This window comes from Schistocerca piceifrons, chromosome X (genome assembly GCF_021461385.2).
Source record: "Schistocerca piceifrons isolate TAMUIC-IGC-003096 chromosome X, iqSchPice1.1, whole genome shotgun sequence".
Taxonomy (NCBI): Eukaryota; Metazoa; Arthropoda; class Insecta; order Orthoptera; family Acrididae; genus Schistocerca; species Schistocerca piceifrons.
The window spans coordinates 136696045-136719436 of NC_060149.1; the positions used below are offsets into that span (position 1 = coordinate 136696045).

The 23392-nt window shown below is 44.3% G+C and overlaps 1 protein-coding gene across 1 annotated transcript in view; it reads left to right on the forward strand.

Annotated features, from left to right (window-relative positions):
• The window catches only part of LOC124722217 (circadian locomoter output cycles protein kaput), an 823358-nt gene that overhangs the window by 782116 nt on the left and 17850 nt on the right, over window positions 1-23392 (forward strand). Inside the window, exons 7-9 of the mRNA XM_047247412.1 lie at window positions 7744-7850; window positions 14861-15002; window positions 20803-22251. Of these exons, the coding sequence (XP_047103368.1) occupies window positions 7744-7850; window positions 14861-15002; window positions 20803-22251 (1698 nt within the window). The remainder of the gene's footprint in view (window positions 1-7743; window positions 7851-14860; window positions 15003-20802; window positions 22252-23392) is intronic.

A 23392-nucleotide genomic window follows, 5' to 3' on the forward strand; every position in this document is an offset into this window, starting at 1 on the left:
GGTCTTACGTTAAATCAGTAAGTGGCTCGAAACAGCATATCCAGACACTACGGGATGATGATGGCATTGAAACAGAGGATGACTCGCGTAAAGCTGAAATACTAAACACCTTTTTCCAAAGCTGTTTCGCAGAGGAAGACCGCACTGCAGTTCCTTCTCTAAATCCTCGCGCAAACGAAAAAATGGCTGACATCGTAATAAGTGTCCAAGGAATAGAAAAGCAACTGGAATCACTCAATAGAGGAAAGTCCACTGGACCTGACGGGATACCAATTCGATTCTACACAGAGTACGCGAAAGAACTTGCCCCCCTTCTAACAGCCGTGTTCCGCAAGTCTCTAGAGGAACGGAGGGTTCCAAATGATTGGAAAAGAGCGCAGATAGTCCCAGTCTTCAAGAAGGGTCGTCGAGCAGATGCGCAAAACTATAGACCTATATCTCTTACGTCGATCTGTTGTAGAATTTTAGAACATGTTTTTTGCTCGCGTATCATGTCATTTCTGGAAACCCAGAATCTACTATGTAGGAATCAACATGGATTCCGGAAACAGCAATCGTGTGAGACCCAACTCGCCTTATTTGTTCATGAGACCCAGAAAATATTAGATACAGGCTCCCAGGTAGATGCTATTTTTCTTGACTTTCGGAAGGCGTTCGATACAGTTCCGCACTGTCGCCTGATAAACAAAGTAAGAGCCTACGGAATATCAGACCAGCTGTGTGGCTGGATTGAAGAGTTTTTAGCAAACAGAACACAGCATGTTGTTATCAATGGAGAGACGTCTACAGACGTTAAAGTAACCTCTGGCGTGCCACAGGGGAGTGTTATGGGACCATTGCTTTTCACAATATATATAAATGACTTAGTAGATAGTGTCGGAAGTTCCATGCGGCTTTTCGCGGATGATGCTGTAGTATACAGAGAAGTTGCAGCATTAGAAAATTGTAGCGAAATGCAGGAAGATCTGCAGCGGATAGGCACTTGGTGCAGGGAGTGGCAATTGACCCTTAACATAGACAAATGTAATGTATTGCGAATACATAGAAAGAAGGATCCTTTATTGTATGATTATATGATAGCAGAACAAACACTGGTAGCAGTTACTTCTGTAAAATATCTGGGAGTATGCGTGCGGAACGATTTGAAGTGGAATGACCATATAAAATTAATTGTTGGTAAGGCGGGTACCAGGTTGAGATTCATTGGGAGAGTGCTTAGAAAATGTAGTCCATCAACAAAGGAGGTGGCTTACAAAACACTCGTTCGACCTACACTTGAGTATTGCTCATCAGTGTGGGATCCGTACCAGATCGGTCTGACGGAGGAGATAGAGAAGATCCAAAGAAGAGCGGCGCGTTTCGTCACAGGGTTATTTGGTAACCGTGATAGCGTTACGGAGATGTTTAATAAACTCAAGTGGCAGACTCTGCAAGAGAGGCGCTCTGCATCGCGGTGTAGCTTGCTCGCCAGGTTTCGAGAGGGTGCGTTTCTGGATGAGGTATCGAATATATTGCTTCCCCCTACTTATACCTCCCGAGGAGATCACGAATGTAAAATTAGTGAGATTAGGGCGCGCACGGAGGCTTTCAGACAGTCGTTCTTCCCGCGAACCATACGCGACTGGAACAGGAAAGGGAGGTAATGACAGTGGCATGTAAAGTGCCCTCCGCCACACACCGTTGGGTGGCTTGCGGAGTATCAATGTAGATGTAGATGTAGATGTACGAAACGGTCTTTCCCGATTATACAAAATTCAAGTGATAAAATATTGCCAACTGGGGTTTTCTGTAACTTTCCAAAAGCATTTGATTCTACAGTTCAGAGTAATATTATGAATATTATGATATCAGAATCCTTGTCAGATCAATACTTTGTCCGCTCTTTTTCGTGTTATATATAAATAATCTTCCATCACGTATCCAGGAAACAGAAGTTGTTCTCGTTGCTGACGTTCCAAACTGTATAATGAAGCATAATAAAGTAACTTCAACACTTCACATCTACATCTACGTGATTGCTCTGCAATTTACAATAAAGTGCCTGGCAGACGGTTCAATGAACCACCTTCAAGCTGTCTCTCTACCGTTCCACTCTCGAACGGCGCGCGGGAAAAATGAGCACTTAAATTTTTCTGTGCGCGCCCTGATTTCTCTTATTTTATCGTGATGATTATTTCTTCCTATGTAGGTGGGTGCCAACGGAATGTTTTCGCAATCTGAGGAGAAAACTGGTGACTGAAATATCATGAGAAGATCCCGTCGCAACGAAAAGCGCCTTTGTTCTAATGATTGCCACTCCAATTCACGTATCATATGTGTGGCGCTATCTCCCCTATTTCGAAATAATACAAAACAAGCTGCCCTTCTTTGTACTTTTTCAATGTCATCTGTCCGTCCCATCTGATGCGGATCCCACACCGCACAGCAATACTCCAGAATAGGGCGGACAATTGTGGTGTAAGCAGTCTCTTTAGTAGACCTGTTGCAGCTCCTAAGTGTTCTGCCAATAAATCGCAGTCTTTGGTTGGCTCTACCCACAACATTATCTATGTGATCGTTCCAGTTTAGGTTATTTGTAATTATAATCCCTAAGTATTTAGTTGAATTTACAGCCTTCAGATTTGTGTGACTTATCGCTTAATCGAAATTTAGCAGATTTCTTTTAGTACTCATGTGAATAACTTCGAACTTTTCTTTATTCAGGGTCAGTTGCCCCTTTCTGCACCACACAGATATCCTATCTAAATCATTTTGCAATTAGTTTTGGTCATCTGATGAATTAAGAAGACGGTAAATGACAGCATCATCAGCAAATAATCTAAGAGGGCTACTCAGATTGTCTCCTATGTCGTTAATATAGATCAGGAACAATAGAGAGCCTATAAAACTTCCTTGTGGAACGCCGGATATTACTTCTGTTTTACTCGATGACTTTCCGTCTAGTACTACGAACAGTGTCCTTCCTGACAGGGAATTACGAATCCAGTCGTACAACTGAGACGATATTCCATAGGCATTCAGTTTGGTTAGAAGACGCTTGTGAGGAACGGTGCCGAAAGCCTTCTGGAAATCTAAAAATATGGAATCAATTTTACATCCTCTGTCAATAGCACTCATTAATTCATGAGTGTAAAGAGCTAGTTGTGCTCCGCAAGAACGATATTTTCTGAATCCGTGCTGACTATGTTTCAATAAATCGTTTTCTTCGAGGTACTTCATAATGTTCGGATACAGTATATTCTCCAAACCCCTACTGCAAATCGACGTTAGTGATATGGACCTGTAATTCAGCGGATTACTCCTACTTCCTTTTTTGGGTATTGGTGTGACTTGAACAATTTTCCAGTCTTTAGGTACGGATCTTTCTGTGAGCGAGTGGTTGTATATAATTGCTAAATATGGGGCTATTGTATTAGCATACTCTGAGAGAAACCTGGCCGGTATACAATCTGGACCGAAGGCCTTGCCTTTACTAAGTGATTTAAGGTGCTTTGTTACACCGAGGATATCTACTTCTATGTTTCTCATCTTGGCAGTTGTTCTTGATTGGAATTCAGGAATATTTACTTCGTCTTCTTTGGTGAAGGAGTTTTGGAAAACCGTGTTTAATAACTCTGCTTTAGTGGCACTGTCATCAGTGACTTCACCGTAGTTATCGCGCAGTGAATGTATTGATTGCGTCTTGCCACTGGTGTGCTTTATGTACGACCAGAATCTCTTTGGGTTTTCTGCCAGATTTCGAGACAGAATTTCATTGTAGAAATTATTAAATGCATCTCCATTTGAAGTACGAGCTATATTTCGAACTTCTGCAAAACTTTGCCAGTCTTGGGGATTTTGCGTTCTTTTAAATTTGGTATGCTTTTTTCCCTGCTTCAGTCTTTGGACTGAAGACAACAGCAACAACAACATGTTTAACATACATCGCTGGATTTAGGTCTGAATGTATGTTACAGTCATCTGAACATCCACACCCTTTAGTGATTTATGTACTATTCAATACCCTTTATTATATTACACGTTTTAATCATTAGTTCAGTAATTTTACAGAACTTCTCTGATTACAGATGTCTTCCCTCTTTTTGACAATGTCTTCTGTAACTTCGAGACCTCTGGAAGTCCATCTTGTCGCCTCTAGCTAGTCTATGCTTTTTTTTCTCTTAAATAATTAAGTCAAAACGTTTCTTGTTTAACCTACCGCTGTGCAGTCTGTAGAAGTGGCCATTAAAATGTTAGTCTTCTTTTCTTTATTAAGTCTGTGGCTACGTTTCTGTATAAAGCTTTGTTCTTCCTCTTCATCAAGTTGTTATATTTGTTATCTCATGATCCCAAAATTTTCTCGAGCACTGTCGTTCCTTTCATTCTTTTGTTCTACTGTTCACCTCTTTCGTTCAACGTAAGGTAGCCTCATTCGTGTAGTATCTCTCTCTTAATTACTATGGCATCACGCTAGATTTCTAATGAATTTCTGTTACACAATTTTTTGTGTCAGTTCGTACCCCTACACTGTCTTCTGCTTCCCTAAGTGGCTGCGTTATGCAGTCCGGTTGATTGGTTTCACAAGTTAGGTACTTGTCGACGCTGTCAGTCTTTATATGCTGTATAGGTGTATTCGCCGTTATGGCTCTGTCAGTTTTTTTTTTTTTTTCTCTCAGCATATTAGCTGTGGAGATATAACTGCAATTTCACGAAGATTTTCTTTTATTCTTGCTTCTGTTTTGGTGATGACTTTAATATCGTCGGCAAACAACGGCATTTCAGTTCTATTTGGTGCAAAATGGATTTCTCTCGTGTTGCTCTCTCGTGATGCTTCTTCTCATTCTGTTATGATTTTGTCCAGTGCCAACCTGAAATGCAATGCTGAGAGACTCTCAGATGTCTAAAGCTACTCGTTTTATTGCCGAAAAGAAAATTAAATCAGTTTCACACACTTACTGAAACTTCTACTATGCTTGAACATAACGCTATCAACGTCCAACCTGACGACTCCCGACTGTAAATACAGACTTTCCAGCTTACACTGCTGAAGAGCAGCCCACGAAATTACTCCAAAAGACGATGAGTGTTACACTCGTCGAAGCTTCGCGGGATTTATTGTCTTCTGGTCTATACCGCTAACGTCCACGTTTCAGTTTGGTGTATAGCAGCACTGCAGACAAATACTTTCGAAAAAGACGTCCTAACAAAATATTTCTCTTTTAGGAACACATTTCTTCTTGTTGCCAGTCGGTATTTTATATTACCCAATTTTCTCCACAGCGCCTCATTTAACCCTTCCAGACCCTCTGGTTACAATGGTGTATATTAACTTTTACTGTGCCTTAGAGGCAACAGAAATATTTTTTACCAATGGATATCTGAGGCACACATTTGTGAATGTTCAACCGTTTTATCATGCGCGAGTACTGCCAAGTGTTCGGTATCTCTATGAATATGTCAGCAAGTAAACGTAGCAGTGCGCAGCAGTTCGTGATCACTAGAATACACAGATGTGGTTCGTTCGCTGTATTCCAGTGTATAATAAATTGAACATTGTTATTCTGCATGGTAATTATTGAATGATGATTTTCGTATTGATAACAATAGAGAATTTTTCGTAATTAGTTATTTTAGTCTATAAAATGAAGCCAAGTGTACAGCGTATGTTTTGAAAACTGGTACATAATTTGTATAAATCTCGCATCTAAAATCATTAAACAATCACCTAAGAGCTTAACTTCTTTTCAAATCACCATCCATTCCATTCAACTGATCTTCCAAGTTCTTTGCCGTCTCTGAGAAAAATACAATGACATCGACAAACCTTAAAGTTTCAAATTTCTCTTTCTGTATTTCTCTTTGGTTTCCTTTACTGTCTGGTCAAGTTACAGTTTGAATGATATCGGGGATAGGCTACAGCACTATCTCACTCCGCTCTCAGTGGACTGCCTCCTTTCCATCTCCTTCTATTGTTATAACTGCCGTTTGGTTTCTATACAAGTAGCAGATAACATTATTCCATCTGTATTTTATCGCAGCAACCTTAAGAATTTCAAGCAGTATGTACCTTGGTGTGTATTACTCTTTTAATATGATCATATATTTAGAATGTAGTTAACTACTATAATGAGCTTATTTTATTAATTGTTGCGTTTTACAAATGACGCGCAGAACTGAGAGACTACCATAGATCGTAGATTTACAAAATATTATCTAGAATCTTACACGATACATTATTTTCGAATCGAATCTAGTATAAAAATCTACCTTTCATATTCTATTATTGTATGAAAGAACTGACATTGAAGAAAATACGTAAATAAATTATGTATTTCTTGAGGGTAATTTTGTTCTGTCGTTGCAACTACAAAAATGCATGATTTTTTTCACCAAACGCGTTTCGCTTTATTGAAGTAAAGCATCATCAGTGGTCTGTAATTAAGTTATTTACATTTTGATTTGCTTTTAGATCGGAAAACAGTTCGTTAAAAATAACTTGGTTTCGTACTTATGGCGATTTTCGGTTGACTTCTCGCTTACATCGAGAAATGCCGTCTGCTAGCACATCGTTGTTTTTCTGTTTTAGACACTGATAATTTGGTCTAATTTTTAGTTGTTCTGCAGCACTAAAAGCAAATCAAAATATAAATAAATTAATTACAGACCACTGATGATGCTTTACTTCAGTAAAACGAAACGCGTCTGGTGAGAAAGAGAAAAAAATCACGCATTTTTGTAGTTGCAACGACAGAACAAAAATACCCTCAAGAATTATAAAGCAACTACGGACACTATGGCCACACAAACGAAAAATTATGTATTACTTTACAGCTGCATGAAAATAGTGATAGTAGTTTTTTTATTCATCTGTGGATCACTTTTACAAGGATATTGTGCAAGTGATGGTATTACAGATTAAGAGCAAAAACTTAATTCATATGTACGAGTACAAGCATTTAGATACTTTGAAGTCTAGTTTGACAAGGATGAGACAGAGAGAAATAACAAAAGCATTATCAATTCCTAATATCACTACATATAGTTTACCTACATCCTTTGTACTTTATTGTGTACTAATTTGTATATGTTTACAATTTGATGTACCCTGGCATCGAATTAAAACCAGTGCCATGAACAACAGTTATAAATATTATTAAATATTAATTATTTTTAACATTTATTAATGCTCATATTACTTTCAGTATTAATAAAACATTATCAATTCCATATATTTATCAAGATAAATTTCAAATAACAACTGCTTTAAAAACAAATTTTACCAAGCTGATGTCCAAGACAGTTTTTGGTACCGGTATAGGTCCAGTATTTCTCTGTCGAAACTAGGATTGTTCCATGGTGACGGTTGATCAGCCCAGACGTCTCTCATGGGTCTAAAGTCCGTCTGGACTTGCTAGTGCTTCCGCAAATCTCTCCTGAGCCCTTCCTCGGAGGAAGATCCGTAGCTTTTTTATCTATGTGACTTATTGCATATTCTGTGATTCGACATTACATAATATTTTCATGCATTGCACTATAACAATATATTCATTTGTATGGGTAGCCTATTAGCAAGCGCTAATCATCTGCAAGTCCTTCTACACAGTGCAGGACTTTTCTCCTACTGTCAGTGTACTGCACGAATCAGCACTCTTTGAACTGAAATGTATCAACTGTCCTCTTGACAACAGAACAAAATATTCACCAGTATAGCAGTAACAGTAATGATGGTAAGATGCACTAAAACTGCACCTTTGGTTCCGGCAGGGGTAAGATGTTGCTGGGCTACTCGGACGCTGAGTTGGCCAACCTGGGCGGCTACGACCTGGTGCACTACGATGACCTGGCGTACGTGGCGAGTGCGCATCAGGAACGTGAGTATAACCGCTCTCACTTTCCCTCTTCTTCTTCTTACTTTGTCATTTCTCGTTTCTTCTACAGGGTCGGCACTATTATATAGGTCGAAGCATTGTTAGTGGCAGCTGGTGGCCAGGTGTCCCTGACGACACCACTCACCCCCCCCCCCCCCACCCGCCCCCCTCACGGTACGGAATGGAATCTGTGTGCCTCATCTGTCTCCTCTAGACAAAATCTTCGTTCAAATGTGAGAACGTTTTCTAAATGCTTACACAGCGTGTATCTGGAGCAGGACGTGGGTACCATCCCAGTATTTACCTGGTCCGATGTTGTAAACTGCCTGAAAACCATATCAAGGATGGCTGGCTCACCAGCAGTCCTCGATAATCCAATTCGATCCGGAACAGGCTCAACCCCCCCCCCCCCCTCCCCGTACCCCGGAAGCGGCAATTTTCGTACTCGGTTATCCGGTCGGGTCGCTCTCACATTGTCTCTACCGCTCAAAAAATCATATATTCATAAACATCAGCTTGCAACCTTTCTGGAAAGAAAGCAAATTGCTAAAAAGGACGAGCTCGGAAACTGTCTTTCGTAATCACACTGAAGAGCCAAAGAAACTGGTACACCTGCCTAATATCGTGTAGGGCCCCTGCGAGCACGCAAATGTGCCGAAACACGACGTGGCTTGGCCTCGACTAATGTCTGAAGTAGTACTGGACGGAATTGACACCATGAATCCTATAAGGCTGTCCATAAATCTGTAAGTGTACGAGGGGTGGAGATCTCTTCTGAACAGCACGTTGTAAAGCAACCCAGATATCCTCAATAATGTTGATGTCTGGGGAATTTGGTGGCCAGTGGAAGTGTTTAAACTCAGAAGAGTATTCCTAGAGCCACTCTGTAGCAATTCTGTACATGTGGGGTGTCGCATGGTCCTACTGGAATTGCCAAGTCCGTGCAAATGCACAGTGGACATGAATGGATGCAGGTGATCAGGCGGCATGCTTACGTGCGTGTCACCTGTCAGAGTCATATCTAGACGTATCAGGGGTACCATATCACTTCAACTGCACTCGCCCCATACCATTACAGAGTCTCCACCAGCTTGAACAGTCCCCTGCTGACATGCAGGGTCCATGGATTCATGAGGCTGTCTCTATACCCATACACGTCCATCCACTCGATACAATTTGAAACGAGACTCTTCCGACAAGGCAACATGTTTCCAATCATCAACAGTCCAATGTCTGTGCTGACGGGCCCAGGCAATGCGTAATGTAGTCATCAACAGTACTGGGCCTTCGGCTCCGAAAGACCATATCGATGATGTTTCGTTGAATTAGCCGGCTTCTGTCTCGGGTTCTTCGGCCGACGTTCATCTAATGATTTTTCTGACGTTTCGCCAGCACGAGTGGCTGGCATTGTCAAAGCTTCACCCTCCATTGCCGGTGGTGAACAATGCCAGCCACTCGTGCTGGCGAAACGTCAGAAAAATCATTAGATGAACGTCGGCCGAAGAACCCGAGACAGAAGCCAGTAGGCAGTTTGTCAACAAGTGGCCACGAAAGCCTCAACAATTTTGTGTTTCGTTGAATTGTTCCCACGCTGACACTTGTTGATGGCCCAGCATTGAAATCTGCACCAATTTAGTGAAGAGTGCACTTGGGTCACGTTGAACGATTCTCTTCAGCCGTCATTGGTCCCGTTCTTGCAGGATCTTTTTCCGGCCGCAGAGATGTTACACTAGTGAAATGGTCGTACGGGAAAATCCCCACTACGTCGCTACCTCGGAGATGCTGCGTTCCATTGCTCGTGCGCCGGCTATAACACCACGTTCAGACTCAATTAAATCTTAATAACTTTCTATTATAGCAGCAGTAACAGATCCAACTGCGCCAGATACTTATTGTCTTATATAGGTGTTTGCCGACCGAAGCGCTGTATTCTGCCTGTTTACATATCTTTATATTTCAATACGCACTCCTATGCCAATTTCTTTGGCGCTTCAGTGTATTAACAAGAGTACATGTTAGTTAAATTGTTTTACACCACCTGCGGCATAAACATAGATAAATCTAGCGTTTGCAGTGCGAATACGTATCTTTAACTGAAATCTGGTTTCATTAAGAGCGTACCGAACCTACAGGCCCAAAATTATACATCTGGAAAAGGATCCTAAACTGAGTATTTAGCGATAATGTACCAACAATCAGAAATTACCATTTCAGTGGTGCGGAGTTTTGAATGCCGACTGCAAATGACACGTATTTACACGAGTAAACTGCTTTTGTTTCATACCAAATAGCTGCGTGTCATGTCGACATTGGTGATGCACCATGAAAAGCAATACACGGTGGAGTTTGCACTGCTTGCATCTCACCACTGGTTGTCGAAAATTCATCATAACTCATTACAGGGACTTGTACATATATTACATATGCAGAAGTTTGTAGTACCCGGATTCTGCAATAGTAACATGTCAACTTGACCTTGAAATGAACACTTCGAAGATTAGAATGTGGAGAATACTGGCGAAACTGCAAACTGATTTTGGACCGAGTACTGGCGGGAATGCAACTGTATCCCTATTATTAACAAGCGTGCAAGCAGGGGGCCAAATGATTTTGAACTCAGAGTTCTGGTCTGTCACTGGATTGTACAGCAACGCCTGAACTGAGAATGGCGATGATCCCCCTTTTTCAGTTGCCTTAAGTTGATTTTATTAAGTGGGAGTTGCTTGTGATGATTAAAAAGGTTAAATACTCATCTCCGAGCATTAGTCTCTTATCTCGAAGTACTTAGTTTGGGGTTTGTGATCCAGAAGGTTTCGGGCACCCCATTTAAGCTCGCTGATTTTTTTATGTTAAAAATGATTTCCCCGAAAAATATCCATAGGAATCTTCCCGTATTTATAAAGACTATTGGCATATTTCCAAAAGTTAGATCTTAATTTTCAGAATAATTCTATTTGATCTCATATTGAGATTATTCAAGAACCACTGCGCAATGCTTTGCGACGTACAATATGTTCAATGCCCATATTTCTATCGGTATACATACCATTTATTGTCTTAGCCAATATTTTCCGTAGAGATCGCTTTCAGATTAAAAAAATGTGTTTGTTTATGTCTTTACTGCATCTGAATTTTATTTTTCCAAATGTGTATGATGCCGTCTGTAGCACTCAATTGTATACTATAGTAGGTTCAGTTCATCAGAGTCCGCCAACGGGCTCGCAAGCTGCGCGTCTACCGAGTGGATGGTGCACTCGAAATCGTCCCTTTCCCACGCAAGCCCGCAGCCGACACTAATTATGTCATCGGCCTTGGCGTCGATTCTACTGCAATGAGGATACGTTACCCGGCTACACAATTATCCACGTAACTTTTTTTCTTTGCGTACAGATTGTACTTAGTATTTAAAATTTTCCACTCATTCGTAACACAAGTCTTTTCGAGTATGGCCCTGTACCGGAAATGGATTTTAAACAGTGGCAGCTCGTGAGTATACATTCTGGGTGTTCACAAATTTTTAGAGTCAGATAAATTGAAGAGTGTGAAATTAATAGCATGCTGTAGAACAGCTATGCTTATCAAGTTTATACAACTACAGCCACTGCCAATAATAATAACAGTAATAATAATAACAATAATAAAAATAATGATAAATGCGTAACTTATCTGACAAAGGAAAGAATTTTGTTGTGGAATTTTATTTTTTTTTGTACATATTTAAGTACAGTTTAGGGTAATAATGATATAATGTGTAAGCTTTCGCAACTCTCTTTTTCATATTTTAGTGTAAGTGGGAGTTCTCGTGCTTTTTCACTTTTTCAGACAAATGTACAAGTTCCCTAACAGATGTATTAGTTCACGAATTTACTTCTGAACTGAAAATCAGATAATCTTACGGTACACCTAAACAAGAACTTGTGCTAACTGTACACTTACTTGTTATATGTTCGTTGTAGATATGCTTATTTGATTTCGTCACTCTCTCAGTCAAAGATTCTGTTCAGGGAGGCCGTAGGTCCTTTACGGCTAACTTTTCCTGGTAATTTACTTTTCTGTTCCCAGAATGAGATTTTCACTCTGCGTCGGAGTGTGTGCTGACATGAAACTACCTGGCAGATGAGAACTGTGTGCCAGACCGAGACTCGAACTCGAGACCTTTGCCTTTCGCGAGCAAGTGGTCTACCGACTGTGCTACCCAAGCACGACTCACGACCCGTCCTCGTAGCTTTACTTTTCTGTTAGCATTTAAAATAGATTCAATATAGTTCATGTTCACATTGCACACGAAAGCCGATTCCCGCACAGTAAACAACCAACTCTAAACACAAACTGCCGTTTGTGGAAATGATTAAACTCAAGTAGTAATTACCAGCATGGTCACTTGACTAGAATACAAATGAGGCGCTGAGTTCCATAAGGATCTAAAGCACACCGCCGTCGACCCAGCATTGAAGTGAATATCAGAGAAACCAGTGATACAACTTTTCGTGAATTTTCATATATACAATGTTAGCCTACAGCATAGATAAACCTGACTCACCATAAGATAAACAGATTTCAGAAGCATGAACAAGTGCTACACTCTCACAATCGACGATGATGCGCTTTAGGCCCTCATGATTCTCAGCGCCTCAAATGGATCACTGTATGATAAAATTCATAACTTAGTATACTATAGCTCATTCAGAAACCCACAAAATAGGTTTACTGTCAGTACAACTTTAATACATACTGACAACCGATCTAATTTTACTATATAGTGAGTGAATTAGCATATCTGAGGAGCGTACTATCCCATTCAGCAGGATTTATGCCGAGCGAACAGGGAATAAAGTCGGTCGCAGTGTGCTACCATCTGGTGGCACTGACGCAAACTTCTAGTTGAATGCCAAGAGCTGCGCGCAACGTGAATCATTGTTTATCAAATCCGTACGTATTTGGCCCGTAAGGCACTTACATCACGCGGGTTGCTCATGCGCAAAAGCTCCTTAAAACGTGCACGACTGAAGGTGTGCTCGCGAACCTGATGCCAAGTTTCATGCGGTCTAGAGGAGCAGTAGTGCAGTAGATTTAATTGCCGTATCTTTCAGATTGCAGCATCTATGTTACATTTCACAGCATTCAAAGAAAAATAACCAGTAAATCCGCAAGGTGTAGAAAGTTATGGTGTTCACCTGCTCTTGCGCTCTAATACCACAGCCGCCATTGATTTTAAATGCTTGTCCACGTCAAAATTCGTTACATTTTCCTCCTTTCTCCTCTCAAGATCTATCATTCTTTCAAAGCGCGGTCGTTTCAGATAGACCACTTATCCAGACCACTTAGTGTGCTTCATGATGGATTGCCTCGGAAACGATCTGAGAAACACATAAATGACAGATAAGGAGGAACAGGTAGTGAATGAAGTTCACGAAGTACAGCTGCTCCAAGAGAAGTATTTCAGTCTATATTAGTTTCTGTCCGTACCGAGAGAATTACCATTCACTCTGTAGGCGTCTTAGGCTGTTTCGCACGATATACTCCGCTGTTTGGTGTAGCGCACTAGCAAATTAAATACGGAGAGGGGCCATCACTTAGCAGCTAAACGCTTCATTTCGCACTAGTTACATAAACAACTATATTTAAATCTTCCAATTGATACTTCTGGTGGCAGTTACATCAGTTCATCAGTAACCTACATGTAAAGATATTTTTCCCATGCATATTTCTAAATCGTTACTAAAAACTCTGTGCACTTATCTCCAGTAAATCTTGGAGTGCGTGTGATGTTCGGTAATTTTTGTGGAGACGGAGGACCGTGATTATTTTCGTTTCCACTACGCGAGTATATCCGATTACGGACCAGTTCCGTAACACAATCATAGCTTTAGATTATTTCATGCATTTACCTGGGAAATTATTAACGCAAATTTTACAAAAAAATTAGAGCTCCAAGTTTTATCTGGCTCTTAAAATCAGGCTCCAGCATGGATACCATTCTTGTTTCTACTGCTAGCTATTATCGTAATTTGCAAGCTTTTCATTTATGTACTTTATTTCTATTTAATCTTCTGGGATATATCCTACAAATCGTCTAAAGTCAACGAAAAAGTATGTGTCCAAAAGCTTTGGCTTCCCCACTAAATGAGTTATGTGTGACATCAGGCTATGTATGCTGGTTCAAGAAGCCAAGGTGTTTTCTGCTACAATTTTTAAACACAAAGAAATGAGTGTGTACAAACGGTGCTTGATTGAGTCCACGAGTTCGGACATACTGTAAGAAAGCTTGCATAGGAGTTACACAACTCAGAGCGATGTAATTGTGGATTGGCAAAATAAGGTAAGCTTTAATCCCAAACTACGCTCTGATAAACCTGAAGCTTATTATACGAACCAGTCGTTAGACACCCTCGTCGCCTACCGCAGATCAGTTCATGTTTATCTGTTCCACAGTGAATATATTTCTGCATTGATTGCTTGTCATAGAAATGTACTGGAATACCCACCAACATCAGCTCCTTATATTTCAGGAAGAATGGAAACAAATGTCTCTTTCTATTAGAACGTAGTGGAAAGCCTTTCTCAAATATTACACAGCTTAACAGTGACCAAAGGAGGTCCCAGATGATATCAGTACACGCTTTGATCTCTGGAGCGCATAGCAATCGTTATCCGAGTGTGTGCTCTTAATTTTCTTCTATGTTGTAAAATATTTACTTCGACAGCATTTATTCTAAAGTTTATGAAAAATACGTAGAATATCAAAACACTATAACACAAAACAATTAAGAAACAGTTTTCCTCTTTAGTGAGTATTACTTTGATCTGTAGCCAATGATCTCGCCATCAACAGGGGGTCAGATACCAAACAAACAGCAAATAACGTCCAAATACAGTGCAACATGGGCCAAAATTCTGAATCTCCGAGGAGGCATTTTATAGGTTTGATCTTTACACATTAACGACGTTTTTAACCCTTTTCTTTTCGTGTGTACTAACAACTCAACTTTTTTTCCTCTGATCTACAAATACAGTTCTGAAGACTGGCGCATCCGGAATGATTGCGTACCGCTTCCAGACGAAGGAAGGTCAGTGGCAATGGTTGCAGACGAGCTCCAGGCTCGTGTACAAGAATTCCAAGCCAGACTTCGTCATCAGCACGCACCGGCCACTCATGTAAGTACCTTAAGACCTTCAATAAAATGTCGGTACGCTTTATTAAATATTTAAACACCTACACGCCCCCATCACGAACGCATTTGTTGTACAAAGCCGTTAACTGCGCACATCAAAAAAAGTTTTGCATCACCCCAGTTCACAGAACTTCTGAAGATAGACGTTGACTGTGGATATTGTATCACAGACACAGTCCCCTTGACTGTTCAGAGATGCCTCTAAACCCGCCCGAAGATGTAAAAAACCATGCCTGAGCAGCGCCTATTAGACGGATGGGGTCCGACAGCCCATCAGTTCCAGTCATTCCACCACGGAGGAGGTACACGGCTCGTGTTGTCTGTTGTTCAACCATGCCTAGACGGTCAATACCGCGGTTCGAACGCGTCCGCTTTGTTACTTTGTGCCAGGAAAGGTTCTCAACAAGGAAAGTGTCCAGGCGTCTCGGAGTGAACCAAAGCGATATTGTTCGGACATGGAGGAGATACAGAGAGACAGGAGATGTCGATGACATGTCTCCCTCAGGCCGCCCAAGGGCTACTACAGCAGTGGATGACGGCTACCTACGGATTATGGCTCCGAGGAACCCTAACAGCAACGCCACCTTTTCGTGCAGCCACAGGACGTCTTTTTACGACTCAAACTGTGCGCAATAGGCTGCATGATTCGCAACTTCACTCCCAAAGTACATGGCGAGGTACATCTTGGAAACCAAGACACCATGCGGCGCGGTACAGATGGGTCCAACAACATGCCGAATGGACCGCTCAGGATTGGCATCACGTTCTCTTCACCGATGACTTTCGCATATGCCTTCAACCGGACAATCGTCAGAGACGTGTTTGGAGGCAACCCGGTCAGGCTGAACGCCTTAGACACACTGTCCAGCGAGTGCGGCAATGTGGTGGTTACCTGCTGTTTTGGGGTGGCATTCTGTGCGGCCGACGTACGCCGCTGGTGGTCGTGGAAGGCGCCGTAACGGCTGTATGATACGTGAATGCCATCCTCCGATCGATAGTGCAACCACATCGGCAGCATATTGGCGAGGCATTCGTCTTCTTGGACGTCAGTTCGCGCTTCCATCGTGCTCATCTTGTGAATGACTTCTTTCAGGATGACGACATCTCTCGACTAGAATGGCCAGCATGTTCTCCAAACATGAACCCTATTGAACATGCTTGGGATAGATTGAAAAGGGCTGTTTACGGACGATGTGATCCACCAACCACTCTGAGGGATCTACACCGAATCGTCGTTGAAGAGTGGGACAATCTGGACCAATAGTGCCTTGATGAACTTGTGGATAGTATATCACGATGAATACAGGCATGCATCAATGCAAGAGGACGTGCTACTGGGTATTAGAGGTACCGGTGTGTACAGTAATCTGGACCACCACCTCTGATGGTCTCACTGTATGGTGGTACAAAATGCAATGTGTGGTTTTCAGGAGCAATAAAGAGGGCGGAAATGATGTTTATATTGATCTCTATTCCAATTTTCTGTATAGGTTCCAGAACTCTCGGAACCGAGGTGATGCAAAACTTTTTTTGATGTGTGTATAATACTAAAAGTAATAACATTGATTCAATTCTCTCACATGCATTTTCTCGCTTACCTTCTTAACACAGCGTACACCGTACTCTCATTGTTGGTTGTAACAATGCCAGAGCAGCTATAATAGTGAATGTGTAACGCTAGAGTGACTAATGGATGTTAATGTACGTCGCGCGCCCGCGCGCGCGCTCTTGTGTGTGTGTGGGTTGTCTATGTCTGTTTTCGCGTCCATATGCATTTGGTGTTAAATTCGCATTATTTAATACAGTTAGCATACTTCCCAAGTGAAGGTCTCATGGAAGTCTAATAGCGACGAGTCATCTGTAGTGTTTCCTTTTACTATAACTCGTAAAAGCGAGGTCGACATACAATAACAGTATGCATGTCATGTTTGCCTGTAATAGCAATTAAATAAATATCCATTAAATGGTTCACTCTGCACCAGCTGCTAAACGACAGAACAGGTAAGCCAAAAATATTGAAAATTTGCATTATCCTACTTCCTGGAGAAAAAGGAAATAGTAGAAGTGGCTCTTGTAGAGTCAAACAATTTGATAATGCACGTTGAATGATTTGGCCAAGATTAACTAAAAGCTACAGGCTGAAAATTGTAATGGACCCTTCTGCTGAATGCCAAACCCATATGCAAAAGTAACTGAAAGCAGCAGAAAAAGTTTCATCTCGATAGTGTGATATTTTCTCATTCTTTATCTTGAATAAAGTTAAAAAGTTACATAAGAGACTACATATACAGATCTTAATGAGAATTCCTTCAAAAATATTCCTCTGGAATCAATAATTTATTGACGCCAAATACGAAAGTATGTTCTTAGCATGTAAATCGATGTTTGTTGAACGCAATGAGAATTACACACATGAAACAATGGTGTTTTATCTACACACCCTGTTTTTCCACGTAATCTCCTTCCCGTTCTATGGCGTTCCTACAGTGCGAAATAAAGGCGTGTATGCTCTGTCGGTACCAATCCTTGTCCTGGTGGTGGAGCCAGTGCTTCACTGTGTGAATCACCTCCTCATCGTCCTCAAAATGTCTTCCACGAATGGCCCAAACAAGTAGAAGTCCGAGGGGACTAGGTCAGGGCTGTAAGGTGGGTGGGGTAAGACGGTCCAACCCTGTTTTGAGATGTGTTTAGCAGTCCTCAGACTTGCGTGGAGCCGAGCATCATCGTGTTGCAGCAAAACATCTGCTGGAATGCTGTGCGCCAAAGTCGCCGGAAGCGCGTCTTAAGTTTTGTTAATGTGTCGACATATGCTTCTGAATTAATGGTACCGCCTCTTGACATGACATCAACGAGAATCACACCTTCACAGTCGAAAAACACGGTGATGATGACCTTACCCGCGGAACCAGTTGCTTTGAATTTTTTCTTCTGTGGGGAGTGGGAATGGCGCCATTCCATCGACTGTCGTTTTGTTTCGGGCTCAAAATGGTGAACCCAGTTGTCATCATCCGTCACTGTTCGGTACAAGAAGGCCTCCCCCTCGGCTTCAAAACGTTGCAACAAATCAAGACAAATGTTTTTTCTGTGCGATTTGTGATCTACCGTTAGATACTGCGGAACCCATCTTGCACATACTTTTGAATATCGAAGAGCGCGGATAATTACATCCACACTTCCTTTGCTGACTGACAGATGCAGCGCCAATTGCCGAATCGTAATGCGTGTGTCCTCGCGAAAGGCATCAACTCGCTGCAACATGTCAGGATTGACAGCCGTGGATGATCTCCCCGACCGTCACAAATAGTGGAGCTGCGGCGAACCGCCTTCTGATGACCTCACTCTCCGAGCCCAGCAACTAACTATACTTTTGTCTACAGCAGATGCTCCATAGACTTTGCACAAGCGTTTGTGAATATTCCCCACAGTTTCTTTCTCTCCAGTAAGAAATTCAATGACGGCACGTTACTTGTAATGTACATCACCCACGGACGTCACTTTGAAACTGTCCTGCTCCTATGCTACCTATCGGAAGTGACGGAAACCTGGCGCGCTCCCTCACGAGACTTCAAATAATACATACGTAATGTTTCGCATTCGTAGTATTCTTTACGGCTGAAAAAAAAATTGCGGTGCATTAGTTTGTGGGCAACTTTCGTATCTAATGTGTATTTCCGGCATCTGCGATCTGCGTGAGAGTGAGTATGTGTGTGTGTGTATGTGTGTGTGTGCGTCTGTGTGTGTGTGTGTAGGTTGGAGGTTCCTTCCATAAAGCTGAGGTTTGACAACCCTGGATGTACACTACTGGCCGTTAAAATTGCTACACCACGAAGATGACGTGCTACAGACGCGAAATTTAACCGACAGGAAGAAGATACTGTGATATGCAAATGATTAGCTTTTCAGAGCATTCATATGAGGTTGGCGCCGGTGACGACACCTACAACTTGCTGACATGAGGAAAGTTTCCAACCGATTTCTCATACACAAACAGCAGTTGACCAGCGTTGCCTGCTGAAACGTTGTTGTGATGGCTCGTGTAAGGAGGAGAAATGCGTACCATCACGTTTCCGACTTTAATAAAGGTCGGATTGTAGCCTAACGCCATTGCGGTTTATCGTGTCGCGACATTGCTGCTCGCGTTGGTCGAGATCCAACGACTATTAGCAGAAAATGGAATCGGTGGGTTCAGGAGGGTAATACGGAACGCCGTGCTGGATCCCAACGGCCTCGTATCACTAGCAGTCGAGATGACAGACATCTTATCCGCATGGCTGTAACGGATCGTGCAGCCACGTCTCAATCCCTGAGTAAACAGATGGGGACGTTTGCAACACAACAACAATCTGCACGAACAGTTCGACGACGTTTTGCAGCAGCACGGACTATCAGCTCGGAGTCCATAGCTGCGGTTACGCTTGACGCTGCATCACAGACAGGAGCGACTGCGATGGTGTACTCAACGACGAACCTGGGTGCACGAATGGCAAAACGACCTTTTTTCGGATGAATCCAGGTTCTGTTTACAGCATCATGATGGTCGCATCCGTGTTTGGCGTGTTTGACGCTGCATCACAGACAGGAGCGCCTGCGATGGTGTACTCAACGACGAAGCTGGTTGCACGAATGGCAAAACGTAATTTTTTCGGATGAATCCAGGTTCTGTTTACAGCATCATGATGGTCGTATCCGTGTTTGGTGACATCGCGGTGAACGCACATTGGAAGTGTGTATTCTTCATCGCCATACTGGCGTATCACCCGGCGTGATGCTATGGGGTGCCATTGGTTACACGTCTCAGTCAGCTCTTGTACGCATTGACGGCACTTTGAACAGTGGACGGTACATTTCAGATGTGTTACGACCAGTGGCTCTACCCTTCATTCGATCCCTACGAAACCGTACAGTTCAGCGGGATAATGGACGACCGCATGTTGCAGGTCCTGTACGGGCCTTTCTGGATACAGAAAATGTTCGACTGCTGCCCTGGTCAGCACATTCTCCAGATGTCTCAGCAATTGAAAACGTCTGGTCAATGGTGGCCGAGCAACTGGCTCGTTACAATACGCCAGTCACTGCTCTTGATGAACTGTGGTATCGTGTTGAAGCTGCATGGGCAGCTGTACCTGTACACGCCATCCAAGCTCTGACTCAATGCCCAGGAGTATCAAGCCCGATATTATGGCTAGAGGTGGTTGTTCTGGGTACTGATATCTCAGGATGTATGCACCCAAATTGCGTGAAAATGTAATCACATGTCAATTGTCCAATGAATACCCGTTTATCATCTGGATTTCTTCTTGGTGTAGCAATTTTAATGGCCAGTTGTGTACATACGTAACGTTTCGCATTCATAGCATTGTTTCCGATCGAGAAAAAGAAATGCGGTGCATTAGTTTGTGGGCAACTCTAGTATCTAATGTTTATTTGCGATATCTGTGATCTGCGCCGGCCGGAGTGGCCAAGCGGTTCTAGGCCCTACACTCTGGAACCGCGCGACCGCTACGGTCGCAGGTTCGAATCCTGCCTCGGGCATGGATGTGTGTGATGTCCTTAGGTTAGTTAGGTTTAAGTAGTTCTAAGTTCTATGGGACTGATGACCTGAGAAGTTAAGTCGCATAGTGCTCAGAGCCATTTGAACCATTTGATCTGCGTGTGTGTGTGTGTGTGTGTGTGTGTGTGTGTGTGTGTAGGTTGGAGATTCGTTCATAAAGTTGAGATTTGACACCCGTGTATGTATATTTATTTAAGGAACCCTTGATCTGAGACTTTCCTTCCGCACACAGGGAAGAAGAGGGTCGCGATTTGCTCGGCAAGCGCACCATGGACTTCAAGGTGAGCTACTTGGACGCGGGGCTGACGAACAGCTACTTCGCGGACGCGGACCAGCTGGTGGTGACGTCGGGCGTGTCGACGCCGCAGCACGCGGGGTCGCCGTCGGCGACGTCGACGACGCCGCAGCGCGTGAACCGGCGCTACAAGACGCAGCTGCGCGACTTCCTGTCGACGTGCCGCAGCAAGCGCAAGCTGTCTGCGGCGGCGGCGGCGGCCGCGGTGTCCACGTCTGCCGCGCAGCTGCCGGCCGCCGCCCCCGCCATCGAGTACGTCGACACGTCGAGCGCCGCCGCCGCCGCCGTCGCCGCCGCCTACTCCAACCTCAACAACATGTACGCCGCGCCGTACCAGGCGGCATCGGGCGGCGACGCCAGCCTCGGGCCCTACATGGGGCACTCCAACTCCAACTTCCACCAGAGCCTGTACTCGAGCACCGCGCTCGACAACCGCTTCCTCGCCACGGACAACCTTTTCCACCAGTACCGGCCGCTGGGGACCTACTACCCCGAGTACCACCCGGCGGCGACCACGCCGTACGTCGGCAACGGCTTCCTGGAAATGTCGACGCGGCCCGCCGCGTGCAGCCTGCCCGCGTACGACCACCACCACCACCACCACCACCACCTCGCCAAAGACGACAAGCTGTACGCGTGCCAGCAGCTGGCGGACCGCGGCGGCGGCGGCGGCGGGGGCGGCGCCGCCTACACCAAGTGCCTGGACGCGGCGTCGTACGCCGCCTCGCCCCTCGCCGTCGAGCTGCAGACGGGCAAGCCGCCCGCCAACTCGGCCGGCGCGCAGCCCACCCCCGCCGGCGACGCCAAGGCTTCCCCCGTGTCGTCGTCCAACTCGGCGGGGTCTTCGCCCGCGACGGACGGCGCGGTCCTCGTCACGCCCAAGATGGAGGAGCTGAAGGCGGACGTGCTGGCGCACCAGCAGCACCACCAGGCGGCGCCGCCGCCCCCGCCGCCCCCGCAGCCGCCCGCGCAGCAGCAGCCGCAGCACTACGGGGAGCGGCAGACGGTGCTCATGTGGGGCAGTGCCGCCACCTCCGCGCCGTCGACGCCCTCGCCGCCCACGCCGGCGCCGCAAGCGGCGGGCAACGGCGCGACGCCGTACCGCACCGCGGCGCCGCCTCCGCCTCCGCCCGCGCAGTCGGACAAGGCGGCCCACCCGCTCAAGTCGCTAGCCGAGATGAACTCGGTCGGTGGTGGGGGTGGGAGCTCGTGCAAGTGGGGCACCGTGGCCAAGCCCGAGCCCGTTTCGCCCCCGAATAAGTACCCCTCCCAGCATCCCCAGCACCAAGCCTACTCGGAGGCGGGCGCAGCCACTGAGGTATGGCCCGCGCACCAGTACCACCAGTACTATCCTTACACCACTCCGTACCACCACCACGCACCCCAGTGAGTGAACATTACACTTTTATTTTAGCCTTTAAGTGGCTGCTAGCTTACTGTACGGCAACTGCGCGCAGCTTTACACTCGGATATGCGCCGGTCGAATTGCGCAATCGCAACCTCGGCGTCACATCCGCGGGCGCATTTTCTGTGCGTTCCTCAATTTAATCCGCTGATGCTGGTAATACGACTGCGTATAATATGGAAAAGAGCCTGTCGTTACCATTCGTGAATGGTTCAAATGGCTCTGAGCACTATGCGACTTAACTTCTGAGGTCATCAGTCGCCTAGAACTTAGAACTAACTAAACCTAACTAACCTAAGGACATCACATACGTCCATGCCCGATGCAGGATTCGAACCTGCGACCGTAGCGGTACCATTCGTGAACACTGTACTTATTACCTGCAGATGAGCCTCCGAGGCACGACTTGCGTCGGCTTCTTGAGTAATTAACGTTCGCTAACAAAAGGTAGGCTTTCCTTCAAAAATAGTTCAAATGGCTCTGAGCACTATGGGACTCAACTTCTGAGGTCATTAGTCCCCTAGAACTTAGAACTAGTTAAACCTAACTAACCTAAGGACACCACACACATCCATGCCCGAGGCAGGATTCGAACCTGCGACCGTAGCGGTCTCGCGGTTCCAGACTGCAGCGCCTAGAACCGCACGGCCACTTCGGCCGGCAGACTTTTCTTCCTTATTTTACCTTCCAAATATTCATTTTTGCAATCGGCATCAAGGAATATTTATATGACGGAAATAAAACGTAAACTATGTCACGTACACGTGCGCACGTGTGATATACAGCCCCGTAGTACTACTATAGCTGTCATAGTACTGCCGGTTTCTACGGTCTGCGACCATCGCTTGTTTAACACAATACCACACTCAGTGACAAGAAAATCCCATCAAATCATTTCAACAAATTATGTTCAGCGTGGCCTACATATAGAGAAGTCTAAAAGTTGCAGAAAATGCGAAATACCAAAACATCAAAAAGTATTCCTACTGTCACACTGCGCTTGTCACATAAAAGCACAGAAAAAAACAGCTTTCAATTCTTCGAAGACGTCTGCTAAAAGTTTTTGTTTTTCTCATGAAGCAAACACTTTCCATCACACTGCATTGGTTTCGTGCGTCTCGT